The sequence below is a fragment of the Pygocentrus nattereri genome, chromosome 5 (assembly GCF_015220715.1).
Source record: "Pygocentrus nattereri isolate fPygNat1 chromosome 5, fPygNat1.pri, whole genome shotgun sequence".
In the NCBI taxonomy this organism is placed as follows: Eukaryota; Metazoa; Chordata; class Actinopteri; order Characiformes; family Serrasalmidae; genus Pygocentrus; species Pygocentrus nattereri.
This window is the reverse complement of record NC_051215.1, coordinates 32019769-32038620: the sequence shown is the minus strand read 5'-3', so window position 1 is coordinate 32038620 and position 18852 is coordinate 32019769. Positions and strand designations below refer to the sequence as shown.

The following is an 18852-nucleotide window of genomic DNA, read 5'->3' as shown; positions in this document are numbered from 1 at the left end:
GTGGAGAGTTAATATAAACCTCTAAACAGTGGTAAGTTTCTGCAGATCAGAGCAGAAGCAAATGGTGTGAAATGTGATTACAGGTAACATGAGAGGAGGTGAAACAGGAGGTAACAAAAGAGGCCGTAAATGTATGGGATTCATACCATGTGGCGTGGCTGGCTGGGGGAGGACACCACCACCGTGTTGCAGACAGCTAGAGCGAGGAAAAAGTCCAGGATGTGGGAGAGTTCTGCAGTGTCATGTTTAAGAGGAGGACACAGAGGAGTTGACAGTGCACTGAGCTTCCTCTGTAGCTGCACATCTGGAACCACTGCACACTCCTGAGGAACAAATACACACATACACAAAGCTAAATGTCAACACTGCCTAATATTCAGATACCATTCACCCTTTAAACTGTACGTGCCATCCCATTGGTCATCATCTTCATTCATGTAGCATCTTTCACACATTAAAGTGCTTAACAATGAAGAAGGCAAATAAAAGCCAGCATATGAGAAGAAACAGAAAACTTCCTTCTCTGAAAAACAGAAAACTTCTTTGAAAAAAGAAAGGAAACTAAAAGTGTAAAACCAATTCTGAAGGTAAATACTTCTAAAGTAACAATAAATAAGTATAAAAGGTTAGATAATTTTACATTTATGGCATTTGGCTGACACTCTTATCCAGAGCGACTTACAATTTGATCATTTTACACAAGTAGGTCAAGGTGGCCTCTCCATGGATCACCACCTTATCGTGGTGGAGAGGTTTGTGTGCTTGAAGGACCCTAGGAGCTATGTTGTCTGGAGCAAAAGCTCCTGGTAGGGTCTCCCATGGCAAACTGGTCCTAGGTGACAGGCCAGACAAAGTGTGATCCATAACCACCCCTATGAGGACAACAAAGCAGGACTCGTGTACCCTGCCCGGATCAGGGTTACCGGGGCCCCACCCTGGAGCCAGGCCTGGGGGAGGGGCTCGCCAGTGAGCGTCTGGTGGCCGGGCATTCACTCATGGTGCCCGGCCGGGCCCAGCCCGAAGGAGCTACATGAGTCCCCCCTCCCATCGATCCACCACCGATGGGAGGGGCAGTAGTAGGGGTACGGTGCATTGTGGATCGGGCAGTGTCCGAAGGCGTGGGCCTTGGCGTTCTGATCCTCGGTTGCTGAAACTGGCTTTTGGAACTTGGAACGTTACCTCACTGGCGGGGAAGGAGCCTGAGTTGGTGCGCGAGGTCGAGAGATACCGGCTAGATATAGTCGGGCTCACCTCAACACACAGCTTGGGCTCTGGGTCCAATCTCCTTGAGAGGGGCTGGACTTTTTTCTTTTCTGGAGTTGCCCATGGTGAGAGGCGGCGGGCAGGTGTGGGCTTTCTCATAGCCCCTCGACTCGGTGCCTGTATGTTGGGGTTTTCCCCGGTGGACGAGAGGGTAGCTTCCCTACGCCTTCGGGTTGGGGAACGGGTCCTGACTGTTGTCTGTGCTTATGCACCGAACAGCAGTTCAGAATACCCAGCCTTCATAGAGTCCTTGGAAGGGGTGCTTGAAAGTGCTCCTCCTGGAGACTCGATTGTCCTACTGGGGGACTTCAACGCTCACGTGGGCAATGACAGTGAGACCTGGAGGAGTGTGATTGGGAGGAATGGCCTCTCTGATCTGAACCCGACTGGTGATCAGTTTTTGGACTTCTGTGCAAACCACAGTTTGTCCATAACGAACACCATGTTTGAACACAAGGATGTCCATAAGTGCACATGGCACCAGGACACCCTAGGCCGCAGTTCAATGATTGACTTTGTAGTCGTGTCAGCGGACTTGCGGCCATGTGTACTGGACACTCGGGTAAAGAGAGGAGCTGAGCTGTCAACTGATCACCACCTGGTGGTGAGTTGGATCAGGTGGTGGGGGAAGATGCCAGTCAGACCAGGCAAACCCAAACGTATAGTGAGGGTTTGCTGGGAACGTCTGGCAGAAGAACCTGTCAGATTGATCTTCAACTCACACCTCCGTCAGAACTTTGACCAGATATCGGGGGAGGTGGGGGACATTGACTCAGAATGGGCCATGTTCCGCTCCTCCATTGTTGAAGCGGCTGACTGTAGCTGTGGTCGCAAGGTAGTTGGTGCCTGTCGGGGCGGTAATCCTCGAACCCGGTGGTGGACACCCCAGGTGAGAGATGCCGTCAAGCTGAAGAAGGAGTCCTACCGGACATGGTTGGCCTGTAGGACACCAGAGGCAGCTGGCAGGTATCGACAGGCCAAGCGATCTGCGGCTTCAGTCGTTGCCAAGGCAAAAACCCGGGTGTGGGAAGAGTTCGGTGAGGCCTTGGAAAGTGACTTTAAGTCGGCTCCGAAAAGATTCTGGCAAACCGTCAGGCAACTCAGAAGGGGAAAGCAGTGTGCCACTAGCACTGTATATAGTGGAGATGGTGTGCTGCTGACTTCGACTGAAGATGTCATTGGGCGGTGGAAGGAATACTTTGAGGACCTTCTCAATCCCACCGACACGTTCTCCAGTGAGGAGGCAGAGTCTGGGGACACGGGAATAGGCTTGTCCATTACTGAGGCCGAAGTCGCTAAGGTAGTTAAAAAGCTCATTGGCGGCAGGGCTGCAGGGGTGGATGAGATCCGTCCCGAGTTCCTCAAGGCTCTGGATGTTGTGGGGCTGTCTTGGCTGACACGCCTTTTCAACATTGCGTGGACATCGGGGGTGGTGCCACTTGATTGGCAGACTGGGGTGGTGGTGCCTCTTTTTAAAAAGGGGGACCGGAGGGTGTGTTCCAACTACAGGGGAATCACACTCCTCAGCCTCCCTGGTAAGGTCTATGCAAGGGTACTGGAGAAGAGAGTCCGGCTTATAGTCGAACCTCGGATCCAGGAGGAGCAGTGCGGGTTCCGCCCTGGTCGTGGAACACTGGACCAACTCTTTACCCTCTCCAGGATTCTCGAGGGTTCATGGGAGTTTGCCCAACCAATCCACATGTGCTTTGTGGATTTGGAGAAGGCATTCGACTGTGTTCCCCGGGGTATTCTGTAGGAGGTGCTTCGGGAGTACGGGGTACATGGCTCTTTGCTACGAGCCATTCAGGCCCTGTACAAACAAAGCAGGAGCTTGGTTCGCATGGCCGGCAGTAAGTCAGACTTTTTCCCAGTGAGAGTTGGACTCCGTCAGGGCTGCCCTTTGTCACCGATTCTATTCATAATTTTTATGGATAGAATTTCTAGGCGCAGTCAGGGGATGGAGGGTGTCCGGTTTGGTGACCTCAGGGTCACATCGCTGCTGTTCGCAGATGATGTGGTCCTATTGGGGACATCAGGCCGTGAACTTCAGCTTTCACTGGATCGGTTTGCAGCCGAGTGTGAAGCGGCCGGGATGAGGATCAGTACCTCCAAATCCGAGGCCATGGTTCTCACGCGGGAAAGGGTGGAGAGCCCTCTCTGGGTCGGGGATGAGCTCTTGCCTCAAGTGGAGGAGTTTAAGTATCTCGGGGTCTTGTTCACGAGTGATGGTACAAGGGAGCGGGAGATTGACAGGCGGATTGGTGCTGGGTCAGCAGTGATGCGGGCTCTTTACCGGTCTGTTGTGGTAAAGAAAGAGCTGAGCCATAAGGCAAGGCTCTCGATTTACTGGTCGATCTATGTTCCCACCCTCACCTATGGTCATGAGCTTTGGGTAATGACCGAAAGAACGAGATCGCGAATACAAGCGGCTGAAATGAGTTTCCTCCGCAGGGTGGCTGGACTCTCCCTTAGAGATAGGGTGAGAAGTTCGGTCATCCGAGAGGGACTCGGAGTAGAGCCGCTGCTTCTTCACGTCGAGAGGAGCCAGTTGAGGTGGTTCGGGCATCTTGTTAGGATGCCTCCTGGACGCCTCCCTTGGGAGGTGTCACAGGCAAGTCCACCGGGGAGGAGACCCCGGGGAAGACCCAGGACACGCTGGCGTGACTATATCGCCCAGCTGGCCTGGGAGCGCCTCGGAATCCCTCCCAGGGAGCTAGTGGAAGTGGCTGGGGAAAGGGAGGTCTGGGCTTCATTGCTCAGGATGCTGCCCCCGCGACCCGAACCCCGGAGAAGCGGAAGATGATGGATGGATGGATGGATGGAAGGTCAAGGTGGTGTTAGGAATCTCGCCCAAGAACTCCTATTGGTATAGTGCAGGGTGCTTACCCAGGTGGGGGATTGAACCCCAGTCTACAGCGTAGAAGGCAGAGGTGTTAACCACTACACTACACCAACAGTAATAATGAAATGGACGATAATACATTGTAACATATAATAAAAAAACTTTGAAAATCTAAAGGATATTTAAATAATATTAACAATAAACATTTGCCTATAAAAAGTAAAATGCTGTCATAAATTAAACTACAGAAAAGCTGCTTATTAAAAACTGCTAACTGAAGACGCGTACTCTGCGTCTCACAGGAGGCACTTCCACAGTTGTGGAGTGTTAACTCTAAATGCAGCCTCACCATTTCTTTTGCGCTTTGTTCTTAGGGACCTTAGGAAGACTTTAGGAATGTTTTAAGATTAAAAATGCTCTTTTGGTTACACTAAATCAATGTCAACTAAATTAAGCATCAAGGATAACACCCATGTCTCACACTTCAGATTTAATATATGCTAAACTTCATAGTTTAAAACTTCACTTTTGATCTATGTACAGCAGATGTAATAAGTAGAATTTCACAGAGTTATGACCATTTTCAGGAAATTGCTGTTCATTCAATTTATCACACTGAACCAACAGTTAACTAGCTTCACTGTCATAAAGACATAACTTGCACATCAGTTTAATCTCTTATACACTTCTATGACCTACGAATAGCTCAGCCAATTTGGATTGAAGTCCCTGTAGTTACTGAATAATAAACCTGTAATAAACCTGGGATTTTAAGCGATTAATATTGGTATAATTTACAGTAATTGCTATTATTATTCATTATTCTAATAGTATATAAAAATTATCTTTAGGATCTTCCTTTATTCACCATGGTACTGCTGAAAGCCCCAGCTGCGTGTCGGCGGAGGGTGTCATGTGGCGAGTGTATGTCAGAGACTGCAGCAAGTGTGTTGAGAGATACAGAGCTGCGGTTGCAGCTGAGCGACTTCCTGCTGGAGCGAGAGCGCAGTGTGAGTGTATTATCCAGCGGCCCATGGCACTGCTCTTCATACTGCTCCATGGCACGAGCTGGAAGTTGGAACAGAAATATGTATTACTGAGTCATTACATAATCTCAACATGAAGCATAATCGCTGCTGTTGGAACAAAACCTCATATCTCCAAAATGAGAACTTTACAGCAGAAGGTAAAAACATACTCCACTTTTAATGTAAGTCAATGGAACCAGAATTATTTCCAAGCAATCAAGTAACTGGGTCATTTCTTTTGGTCCATTCATCATGAAATTTACACAATGAGTTCTTTCAAAAACTGTCAAAAACTGAAAAACAACAAAAATGGAGATACAAGGTTTTATTCGGACAGTAGCGATACGCAGACACATCAGTTGAAAACTGAATAAATATTACAGTCTTTTGGGCCACACAACATGCACCCATCATGTATGTTTTTACTGACTAAGGTCTTACAGTCTGTTTTCAGGGTGAATGCCTTGCTTAGATTTTGTGCTACTATAGCTCTGTATAGCAGTGGTCACCAACCCTCCTTCTGGAGATCTACTTTCCTGCAGAGTTTTAGTTCCAACCTGCATCAAAATCACTAACAGTAATCCAGCCATTAAAGGACTTCTGTAGTAATTATTTGCTGAAGCAGGTGTTGACTAGGGTAGACTATGTTCGGAACTAGATTCTGCAGGAAGGTAGATCTCCAGGGCCAGGGTTCATGACCACTGCTGTACAGAATCTTAAAAGACCTATATCACAGAAAATCTAATTCTTCTTCTCTTCTTAGTTTTCATATAAAAAAGTTTGTTAAAATAGGTAAACATTGTTTCCAAATGTACTGTTTACTCCTCAATCTGTACAGTCCATATATGGAAATTAAGCTGAAAAAAAAAACAGTCTGTTTTGAATTCATTGTTTATGTGATGACATGATACCAATACATACATCCACTTATTAGCAATTTAGCTCCGCCCATTCACGCTTAAGTTAAAAAGAGTGTTTCAGCCCAGATTGTTTTATGAATGAGGCACAATATAGGCCAGCCAATCAGAACAGATCTTGTATATCAGTCTTAAAAGCACAGTAATGAAAACAGTCTGTTGAATTCTAAGAAATAAAGAAGAGGTAAAAGTTTCATGTGAAAAAGAGTTATGAGTTTTTTCTACTCACTACAAAAAAAATAAGGATATAGGCCCTTTAAGATTACTAAGATGTCATGATGAACTGACCGACAGAAATCCAAAATCACTTATAATTAAAACTTATTACATTAAGAAACATTGTATGTAAAAAGGTTTCTAGGCACCTGCTCATTCACATACAACTTTTCTTCTGAAATCAAGAACATTAATAGAGATTTTGCCCCCATTTGCTGCAGTACTAGCCTCTTCTCTTCTAGGAAACCTTCACACTAGATGTTGGAACATTGCTGTATGGATTTGATTGCATTCAGCCACAAGAGCATTACTGAGATCAGATACTGATGTTGGATTAGTTCTGGATCACAAACGCCCATCTAACTTACACTAAGGGTACCGGAAGGAGCATCACCAATCCAGAGAATGCAGTTCCTCTGCTCCACAGCCCTAAACTGCTGAACATGGTGAATTTGTGTGGCTCCTCTAGAGCATTTATTTCTTTGCCTTTTCTATTGTGCTAATCTATAAGATTATTCAAGCTGTCTCTGCACAAATGAACACCTGTGTCAGCAATGGTTACATCTAAAAGTAACTGAATTAACTAATTAAAAGGGAATATAGTATGCATTAAAGAGAATCTACAGAAAGTGTACAGAAGTATGAACACATTGCTATACTAATACGTAGTCAAATATATTAACTACCTGACAGTCACTGAGTTCATAAAAAGCTAAAACTTTTACAAGACACCACTGACAGGGTGGTTTATATTGTTCTTGAATACACTGACAATAGGGCTACTCCTGTCACTTGACACTAAAACAAGGCATGCAGCCCACAGTGTTATGGCTACAGTAACATCCTGCAGGCTACAGTAGGCCAAATAAACAGAAAGGGGGGTTGTCCACCCTGCTAAATGAATTATTTTTTTTTACATATTTAAAGTATTTGTGTGCATATACAAGAATAGAACAGTACAGTAACACAGTAACTGCAATAGACACTGAAAATGTTTTAATGCCATTCACAGCAAATGATAAAAGACACAGTTTGTAGGACCCATTCATTAATAAACCATTGAGGAAAAGTGGTTGAGGTGGCTCAGCAAGCTCAAACAAAAGAAGAGACACACAGACATGTTTGTTATCAAACTACTGCAGGTCATCATGGGGGTGGGGTAAAACTGACCGTTTTCATGATGAGGGTACTCAGTGCCAGCAACAGTGCACCGGCGGAACAGCATGCGGTTCTCCGTAAGAGTTCCTGTCTTGTCAGAGAACAGGTACTGGATCTGTCCTAGATCCTCTGTAATGTTCAGTGCCCTGCACTGTACGCCAGAATCCAGCCTGGCATTATACAGATCCAGATCATTCTGGATAAAATAGATCTGGCCCAACTTCACTATTTCTATAGACACATACAAGGAGACTGGAATGAGCACCTGTAACAAAAAGAGACAGAAAAGAGGGTAAAAGCACATGTGTATGTTCAAGTGAAAATCTGAATCAGGCTTTACTGGCCCAGTACTGTAAGCTTGCAAATGTAAGGAATCTGCCTTCAGTTATACAGTAACTCGCAATACAATGCAGATATCTGGTATCCAACATATTTCATGTCAAACATAATTGCTCTTGCCGTTATATAAATATTTGTAAAAATATACATTCATCAAAAAATGCAGAATTATACAATGTAGTAAAGTGCAGACATATTAGCATCTGAACATTCTCAGTCAAATCTAAACATCTGTTCATTGCCAACAATTTATTCTTTAAGCAAATATCTGCTGAAGCCAAAATAATTTAAGCCTGCTTTAAATTCCCACAGTATACAGTAGCACACACTACCATATACAGTCATATGCAAAAGTCTGAGGACCCCTGGTTTTGGACTACACTCCACAGCACATCAACATTAAGCCTGCACTCCAGTTCACTGCGCTTATTTCCAAAGTGAAAGTAAGTACACCTCCTCTACAGAGAACATACTTCTGTCACATTTTAATGCACAATTACTGTTTATTTGCTGAATTTAACATATTAGGGGGAAATAAATAAAAAGTGGCCAGGGCAAAAGTTATAGCACATTTTATATTTTATGTTTTCTTTTTTTATGCGTTAAACTTAACAAATAAATAGAATAAGTGCACTACAATTTGCAGAAAAATGCCACATTTAAGTTGGTCCCCTGCAGAATGTGTTCCCTTATATTCACTTTTGTTTTCACATGCAATTTGACCAACTTTTGCATATGACTGTACATATGCAAACATCCAATGCAGCAGACATTCACATGTGCATCAGTAAGAGTTCGCAAAACTGAATGCCAAAACCTAATAAAATCAAATAAAGTCTGGTATAAAACCAATGTAAGTGCCATGAACACTGCTTATGTTCATGGGTGTAATGTTATAAGGAAAGAAAGGTTTGGCAGTTTAGTCTGAGAAACATATCAAATATCAAATATGTCAAATATCGACAATGGTAACTAAGCAACCTCATGAGGCCAGACAGTCTGCTGGTACCTAGTGTGGGCCAGAGTAGACATGTTTGCAGAGATGCTATATATACACACACCTGCAGGACAATAATCATAGTCCAGAACATGTAGAAGCCAGCAAGGGCAGGGTCTGTGTCATCAGGGATCATGAAGACAGGATCCTTCAGTCTGCTCAGCCACACACCATGGCCTAATCAACAAAAGCAGAATCCTGATTTAATAATGAAGACACAAACAAATAACATCAAATAATATTACAGTAAATGAATGCTGTAAAACAGATGGTTGTGGTTCTAAAATCTGATTGGCCAAGCCACATTAAAATAGTAAATATACAAACCGCAACTGAATTTTGTATTTGTGATTATTATTAATAATACATTCAATGATTTATTGAACATTGGTATATTTAATCAATCATACTGTCTACTGTGTCACTTTGTTTGGAAGTTGTATGAAAGGAACAAACCTGAGACTATGTGTTAGTGATTTGTTTCAGATGTGCCAAACATCAGCTCTTAACCATGGTTAATTACTGTACCGCACCACCTTGAGTGGCTTCTTGAACTGTGTTAAAGAATATCCACAATCTGACAATAATCTGTCGTTGTGGATGCAGTGAATAGCATGAATAGCGTGAATGAAATGTGAGTGAGTGATCCATACCTACAGCAGCAGTAAGGCACATGAGCAGCAGTAGGACTACACTCCACAGGACATCTACATTAAGCCTGCGCTCCAATTTACTGCGCTTATAGCGCGGCCCACTGTTATTCTGCATTGCTTTTGTCTCATGACCTGTAAAAAATTTCATAAACTTCATTTGTTCTTGTATACAAAATAAAATATCAGCAAGAAACAAATGTTCCATCAAATTCAAAATGAGTGAATATTTGCAAAAAACAATAAAGTTTATCCGTTTGAACATTAAATATCTCGTCTTTGTAATGTATTCAATTGAATATAGGTTGAAAAGGATTTGCAAATCATCGTATTCTGTTTTTATTTATGTTTTACACAACGTCCCAACTTCATTGGAATTGGGGTTGTATATCCAACATGGAATACAGCTCATTAGATCATACAGTCAAGGATATGTCAAGGATCAGCAAAGCAGCGGAAACAGCTTTTCCAAATATAACAGCTGAAATATAACAATATGTCAACTGTTTGACTTTTGTCTCATTTTAATCTCCAATACAAGTCCATGCACTGCAAGCTTATGCAAAAGTCCAAGACTATGAGACTTTTAAATTCTATGTTTTCAATAGCAGTAATTAGAAATGAGTACTTCCTCATCTACTGTTCTATAGTATACAGTAGGGCTGCACAATATGGATATAAAAAGCTGCTGGATATCACAATGACAATATGAGAAGCAATAGATTATGATTAAAGTACTGTGACTGACACTAGGGTGTAAACAGAAATAGGACCTACATCTCCTTCAGGCAAATAGCTAAAATTAAAATAAAATTAAAAAATTATAATAATATATTAATAGCTATTTACATGAAATCTGCAAGCATAGTTTTATGCACTCAGAGGCTGAGAATCAGTCAGCATTTCATGAAAGAGGACTTTTCACAGAAAGTCTCTATATATTCTTTTTAGTTTGATAAAGGACTACAAAAATGAATAAATGAACATTTTATTTCTTAACAACTTCCTTATAGTGATGCAGATATGTTGTGACAAACATTATTGAATAACACATTTTACACACAACACTGGGAGTGATCACAAATTAAGTATTTCTATAGGCTAGTAGTTCAGGACAGACTAGTTTTGCACTGTGCACTGTACTGGGGGTTTAACCCCAGCAACCACTCATTGTTTTCCTAACTATTTGTCTCTGCCATTCTATTAGCATCACCTTGGTGCTGCGTGTGAAGTAATTTGAGCTCTTAATGATGTACTTATTGTGGAAACTCATTCAGTGATAATACAAAAATTGTTTATTGTGCGACTCCAGGAAACGAAAAAAAAAATCTGGTGCATCTGTAATTTCTGAGAACGCTTCAGCTGTAGTATTAAACCAGTCAGGTAAGTGTGAGCCCTAGTGCAACCATCAACTCCACAAGCCTGTAAAGTGTTGCAATGTACAGACCTTTCAGGGAGCTGCAGCAATTAAGAACACATGCTACTGACTCCAGATGTTGAGAATTCGTGCAGCAGGTAAATCAGTGGACAGGTACCAAAGTGCAAGCAGGTGTTTAGTTGGGATAATCTGTATACATACATGCACACATACACACACACTTTGAACTTTTAACTGGTGTTACCTGCATAGACCACAATGCCAGTCACAGTCTCTGTGTTCCTCACTGTACAGCTTCTCAACAGGAGGTTTTCACTATGTAATCCCACCCTTACTTTATTAGGATGCTCCCTGAACACACAACACACATACAGAGACAATTGTTATAGAGTAAGCAAGTAAGCTATGTCTCTTCACATTTACATAACAAACAATACCATTAAAAAAAAGAAAAATCTGAAACAGCAACAATTCACTCATATAGACTCACATGTAACCCCTAAAGCGCCTCAGATCATTGTTGGGGTTTTCACACTCGATGCGACTGCTAAAGTTTTCTGGAGTAAATTCTGATCCCTAAAACAAAGGGCATACAGATAATACAGTAAGATGCCAGTTTATTAAGAACACCCTTGAAGCTACACTCATAAGCCATTTTGGCAAGTGTATCTAAAAATCTCAATTCCAAAAAGGTTGGGACCACAGTCCATGTTTCCACTGCACATTAGTCCATTTCAGATGAGCTGAAACCCAGAGAAGTTGGTGGAGATTCTAAACGTTGTTATCATATGGCTTCTGCTGAGAATAGTATAATCTTAACTTGTTTTTGTGGACGCAGAGACAAACAATGTTTTCTGACAATGGTACGTCAAAGCATTCCCATTTCTCCAGAATCTATGAATTTTTCAAAAATATATGCACCACAGAGGGTGAAATACCTGAAGTTCTTGCAATCACTCATGGAGGGACATGTAAACTTGTAAAACAGTTGGATTATTCACTGACGCATGTTTTTTGGAAAAGTGGCGGGCCTCTACAAATCCTTGCTCATAAAGGACTGGACCTTTCCTGAATGCTCCTTTTATACCTAAGTCTCGCTGTCTTGCCTTTTTAAGATATATATTTAACACTTCTCATAGTTCTGACTCCTACACCATCCTGAATTTTCTGAACATGACAGGCATCAATTTCAGGACAAGCATACATTTATAAAAAAAACAATGATGTTCAAACAGTAACACACCCATGCTGTGTTTGATCAAACAGAGGTCAAAGTGGATTTACAAATCACTGCTCTCTCTGTTCATTTGCATTTTACATATTGTCACAATGTTTTTGGAACTGAGGTTTGTTCCATTTAGGCCCACTTTATAGTTCTAGTTACAGACCGTAGCTCCTGTGGTGCTTTACAATTCATCAGTCCCCTCTAACTCATTAAACAATACAGGGGGACCACTGACCAGATATTATTTAGGTGGTCGAACTTTCTCAGCACAGCAGTGATACCAATGTAGTAGTGGTACAGTAGGGGGTGTTGCTTGGAGTATATCAAGTACAACAGCGTTACTGGGTTTTTGGACAAAGAAGACCTGCAGTCTCTAACTGTACAAGGTGTAACAACAGTGTATAATCCCTTGATTTAATTGACTGAAATCATTTTTATGACTTTGAATTAAGTCATTAGAGTTAAAAGAAGGAGCTAACGACAATGGCTTTGGCTTACTTGTTGAGGAAGGTCTTGTACCACCTGTCTCTGTTTGAGGTTTGTTTCCCCATCCAGGTTGGCAGTTTCAATGTAACATATTCCATTGGGGTCAGATGAGTGAAGCAGCACCATGTCAGCAGGAATGATCTCATTGCAGCACAGACGCACCACGTCACCCACACAAACGTCTGCCCATCGACGCTCCACATATCCCCTCTGCCTCCTACAACACACATACACAAATATCCAAAATTTTTCAGGTCAGATGGGTATTATAACAGCACGCATAATCGTTTTAACAATTTAAACAATGCTACAATTATACCATGTATTTCCTTCTCAACACCCACAGACACAGAAATCACACACCATTACTGTTGTTCCCGTCAGCGCAACTCACACACAAACTAAGCAATACTCCACAACACATCAACGACAAAAGAAAAAAAAAACGGAAAATGTAACAATAATCCTTCCCTTTATGTCAAGACCACATGGGATTCATACTGAACTAGGCTAAACAACTTCACCAGCCTGAGAGTGCTGAGAGTCTCAATCAGCATTGCACCAACACTGTATCAGTACTGGCCTTGATACTGGCACTTAAAGACAGAGACAGTGTTGTGAACAAAAAAATACTGATAACATGAAGACATTTCTTGCATGCACACCAGTAGAACCAATTCCTTGAAATTACTCCAGAATTAAATGGTCGAGACGTAAACAAAGTTATTCAGGTTTTGATGTGAAACGGTACATTGTGGAGAAACTTACTAATGCACATCTTATTTACAGTGGTGGTGACAGGAACCAGGAGTCACAATATCTACAATGCAAATCTTTGGATTGTACTTGTAATGTTGTAAAAGATTATACTTCTAACATTTATAATGAAAATTAGGTTAAAAAAAAAAAGTTTTCTATAGGGACCGGTTTTTCTTAGAACATCCTGCATGTACCTCTCCATCAAGAATAGGTTTCATACATTTTACATTTTAGACCAAAAACTTACCATAAATATATTATGAAACAATGTCAATTTCATGTGAAAACCTTATGTGATGCAGCTTTTAGAGGCATTTAATGCTTCAGCTGTCTGGTTCCCATCACCACCACTGTGAATAATTCTCACTCTTTAAAATAGAGCATTCAATTCAGGATCTGAGGATCCTGAACACACACAATAATAATCTGAGGATTATTATTTAGTAACTACATGAAAAACAAGCTTAAGTTATATGACTAAGGAATGGAACTGCTGGCAGTTCTGTGGAGTTTTAGAAGTTAACTTTCAAAGTTTATGTGGCCTACTTTATGAAACACTGGTAACAGATTTCTCGAACAAGTTTATGATGTGTTACAGCCTGCCTTATAGCTTTTACAACACACTGCACTTTATTTACCTGTAAGACTTGCCTTCATATGTCAAATGTATTGCTAGAGGGACTGAAGTGAGTTTGAGCATACAAGGCAACTGATAATATGGTGACACATTCCTCATGGGTACACAAGCATTCACACACACACACGTGCATACACACACACACACACACACACACACACACACACACACACACACACACACACACACACAGGCAGGGTGTGATCCATGTTTAGTGCACCTTTGACCCAGAAATATGTATACTAATAAAAAAACATTGATACTGTAATTGTGGTGCAAGTTAACCAGTAGTTTAACTTATAATGTAGCCCAGTAGTTTAACTTATAATGAACTTCTGTACTATTTACCTGTACAAGTGATACTTTTTTTGATTCCACTACTGGGGAAATTCCACCTCCGCTTTTAACCCATCCATGAAGTGAAACACCACATACACACTAGTGAACACACACACTAGGGGCAGTGAGCACACTTGCCCGGAGCGGTGGGCAGCCCTATCCACGGCGCCCGGGGAGCAGTTGGGGGTTAGGTGTCTTGGGTACTTGGGACAAGTAGCTTTATCAATGTGCAAAATAACAAACTGCCTTATTTAAAGCCATTAAAGCCTGAAGAGTTACAATCTTTAGGTGTTTAATCAGTAGACATTATAGAAAAAGTCTGACTACTTGATCTGTTGTCACTACAGTGATGGCACTGCTGAACTCTGTACTGTTAAATTAGTGGATTAAGACAAAAAGCAGCACATGCCGAATTATTTAACCCCTTAAGCTTCTTTGAGGGTCCGCATCCTAAGAAACTACATGAAAATAAGTTGTTATTAAAGGGGAATAGCACCATTTTTAAAATTTTAAAAATATTTAAATAACATCATTGAGAGTGGTTTGATGTGAAACGCTCAGTTGCAGGGAAACTTAATGAGTCAGAGCTGTTCACAACAGTGGTGACACTGAATGTAAAAGAGTTTAATGCCTACACATTAAACAATGCCTACATTAAACTCATTTAAGCCTAAAAGCTACATTACAGCAACTTATTTGTTTTGAGATAAGCTATATGGAGGGCACTGTAAGGCCAAACAGTACCCAAATAAAACTTTTTCTTTCCCAGATCAACTATTTTACAATATTCAATTACATATAAAACTTGGAAGACACGTGTAGGTTCACTGGTGGTTTTAGATAGTAAGCACAACAGCTATATTTGTCTTGTGAACAGCATAAACCCTGGTTCCTACCACAACCACTGCAAAGAAAATCCAAATTGATAAGCTTTTCTGTAATTAATCATTTCACTTTAGACCACTCTGAATGACTTTGTTTACATTTCAATGATTAATTATTAAGACATATTTGAAAAATCAGTCGAATTCTCCTTTTAGATATACAAGTGTGCAAGGCTAACAAAAGGAGGAAGGAAAAACAGTTACGGTCAAACAGGGCATGTGACTGTCCAAGGATTAACACTGGCACTGTCATACATCACAAAGAATGAGATGTATCAGCTTGGACTGAGTGAGAGAGTGGAAGAAAGAGACCAGAGAGACCAGCCTTTGTGAGCACTGAAGTTTAGTGTATTCCCATTACAGTAATGTCAGGAGACTTTCAGAGCTGCAGTGTCTTCATAACACACACAAACACACACAAACACACAGCCCTTCCCCCAGCACCTGCCCTGAGAGCTGTGTAGTCAGCTCACCGGCAATTGCTACTAGCTACTCTGCTGTTTTGAGCACGATTGAAAAACAGAGCTGGCTGAAGGAACAGCTTCAAGAACTGAACTAATTACCAACATTATACAAGCACAGTAATGCAACAGCTCAAAAAAAGAACGCTTTAGTTTTTCAGTAAACATCACACAGTGACGATCTGAGATAGACAAAAACTAAAGAAAACCTTAAGGAAAGTTTTTTTTTTCTACTGCCGTAGCCATGATGATTACAAGTTTGGACAATGTCTGCATCTAAGAAATGGTACACTCTTTAAAAAGATGATTTTTTTCAAGGGTTCTTTACTAAAGAAAATGGCTCTATAGTGAACCATGAACATTCAAAGAACTCTTTGCACGCTTAAAGCATTCTTGCATCTTGAAAGGGTTCTACAGACTGATGGAAAATGTAGATGGTTCTATATAGAACCTTCTTAAAACCGGTTCTACATAGCACTCAAAATAGTTCTGCTATTGTTACAAGCCTGGCATTGTACCAAAAGAACTCTTTTTGGTGTAGAACCCCTTTACTAAAGAACCCTTGAAGAACCACCAATAGTGTATATAAGTAAAATGGAAATGAATGTTTACACTAGATTTCAAAAGTTTGGAATAAATAATAATTCAAGTTTTGTTGAATTTCTAAGTTAGCAGTTAACATATCAGTTAACATATCCTGTACAGAGAACACATTTCTGCACATTTTAATGCTCAATTATTGTGTACTTGCTAACATACTAAGGAAAATATGTTAAATTCATATTTAAGTATATTCCCTGTAAAGGATGTATTAACTTATTGTCACTTGGAAAATCAACAAAACATGTAATTACAAGCAAGTTTAAACTTTTGGATATGGCAATTTTCCCACTTTTCCATAGCATTCTGTAACAATGTCAATACTATTTAGTGTACTTATTCAGCAGAGTGTCAGATTTTTTTGTTTGTAATGCTAAAAGTTTATCACAAAATCATAGACAGCAAATGGATATGAGCTGAGCATCATGTTTGGTTTTAGGGCTTTCCCATCTGCTCTGATTTGTAAATAGTCACCTCGGTAACAGTATTACAAAAGCATGGCAGCTAAGTGAACCTAGAGACTCTAAACCCAAAGACTGCATAGAATTCTTCTGAAACACCTCTTTAAATCTTTGAATGATACTTCTGTACATCTGTTCTCATGTTTAATGTACGTTCACCTGTCATACGTGTCACAAAGCAGGTTGTTGATCTGACGGTCAGATTTTCTTTTTCGCTGATCTTCCCACAGGTCTTTTACAGCCGTGACGGACATTACCAGAACAATGGGTATGACTGCAATCTCTGGCTGGAACGCATTAACAATGGGCACAAAATTTAACGCAGCTAAAAAAAGAAAATAGATGTTGGCTAAGCGGTGAAGCTGTTCAAACAGGTTCTTGGGGATGAAAGAGAGTAAGGTATACTTGGTGGTCCTGATCTTATTCCCACTGTACTTCTTCTGCAATCTCTCAGCTTCCTCATCATAAGTCCAGCTTGGGATCACCACTCTCCTCTTCTTTGCTTTGGGGTCTCTCCCCAATCCAGGTTCCTCCATGTCCGCTGGTGAAGCCACAAAAAAGCCCTATAGGCACCAAGCCTTCAACTTCAGTAAGAGATGTCGGCTGAAAACGTCCCTGAAGTCCAACTCAGACAAGAGCTTTATCTCAAACATGTCCAGCAGCTTTCACAAATTTGTCTGTGTCTTAAATCCGTATCTCATTAGCTTCAGTGTCTTCATCCTTTCCTTGGTAACGTGCTGCACTTTCCTAGGGTTGAATTCACTTCTTCAAGTCGTTGGTCGTTTTTCGAGGATCTTTTCGCGGAAAGAGCACAGTGTGTACATATGCGTGTTGCAGGTGTATCTGACGCCAAGCCTGACAATCTAAAGCACACACGTAAGGCCGCTCCTCATCCAGGAAACAATCCCAGGTGTCATAAAAAATCAAGAGTGAAGTGCTTTCGAAATATAGGACAGAAAGACAAAGTGGTTGGTAAATGAATGCCCAGCTCTCGCTCTTTAGAACGCTGTCTGCTGCCTGCTCAGAGGTCCAACACTAGTAGCTATGACACACATAGAACAATAGTCACAAGCATAACTTCAGAAAAAGTGACGCTGAACAGGGCGTGCTCTGTCCATCTGAAATGATGGCGGTAAGTAATTTACTACAGCCATTTAAGACTCATTAATCAGCGAGTTAATATAACACAATGGTAGACAGGCGCGGAGAGGGAGAGAGACTCTATACTGATGTCACAGTCACTTACAACAACCCATAACTTATACTGCTTTTCCTGAAAAACACTTCCAACTTATTAGTAGATTCTGGAACTAGCCTACCAGTTCATGTTGAGAGCTGGGGAGGGACTTTCGCATATCAAAGCCCATAATGTTTTTTGTATTTCCTGCAACTTTTCAACAATTTTGCTCTGTCTACCAGCAGTTAAAGACAAACGTCCTGCCATAAGAAAAGTGCAACCACACTGAAACCAGAACACTACATCCCATCTAACTTTGTGGTTGAGTAAGGTAGATGTGAACAGATAAATGTAATTAATTAATGTACTTCATTTTTAGTTCTTAACGTCACTTTCCAAGTATTTTCAAAATACAAATAAAACAAAACTTACACTGTCTGCAACTTATGTATTTTCTCTTTGTTTAATTACATTTTAAATCAGAATTTCGTTCAAATTTAATTAGAACTTATTAAAAAAAAGGAAAGAAAATTTGTACATAGTACATTAGTACATTAGTTCTTGAGTATCGTTTTCATGTGAGGAAAATGAAAACGATACTCAAGAACTAATGTACTAATGTACACTATAAGGAGTGCGGTTACAGCATTCAGCACAGAACACTTCAGCACAGTGACAGGCAAGGCTGAACAATTATAGACTGAACAATTAAAGACTAATATTGTAATTGCGATTTTAATTGCGTTTTTGGCTACAAACACCAGCACATAATATTTTTTCTAGCTTGAGGCTTGAACACTAAACGCAGTTTGCAGGGCTGCCTGTTGTTGTTATTGTGTTGTTATCACACCACATTTTTCACATTTAAAATTGAAAACAATGTTGCTGATAATGTAGCATATGATTAAAATGGCAGCTGCTGCCATTTGAAAACTGTTCTCATCTTTCAGTGTTAACGTGAGGCCAGCTGTCAAAAAGCCAAAAGCAAAAGGAATACAAAAAAAAGGGGCAACTCCAAAAGGGCCACTATAATCC

At 41.0% G+C, this 18852-nt stretch overlaps 1 protein-coding gene across 4 annotated transcripts in view; it reads right to left on the bottom strand.

The window, feature by feature from the left end:
• Window positions 1–18852, bottom strand: part of atp10d (ATPase phospholipid transporting 10D) — a 39364-nt gene that overhangs the window by 13936 nt on the left and 6576 nt on the right. For 3 of the 4 annotated variants that reach the window (XM_017690491.2, XM_017690489.2, XM_037538697.1), the window contains exons 4-11: window positions 12512–12716; window positions 11279–11364; window positions 11033–11139; window positions 9414–9545; window positions 8825–8937; window positions 7437–7689; window positions 4974–5173; window positions 147–323 (exon numbers count right to left, since the gene is read on the bottom strand). In XM_017690491.2, the coding sequence (XP_017545980.1) occupies window positions 147–323; window positions 4974–5173; window positions 7437–7689; window positions 8825–8937; window positions 9414–9545; window positions 11033–11139; window positions 11279–11364; window positions 12512–12716 (1273 nt within the window). Of the gene's footprint in view, window positions 1–146; window positions 324–4973; window positions 5174–7436; window positions 7690–8824; window positions 8938–9413; window positions 9546–11032; window positions 11140–11278; window positions 11365–12511; window positions 12717–16799; window positions 17557–18852 lie in introns of those variants that run through there. The other variant, XM_037538696.1, reaches the window with a different exon arrangement.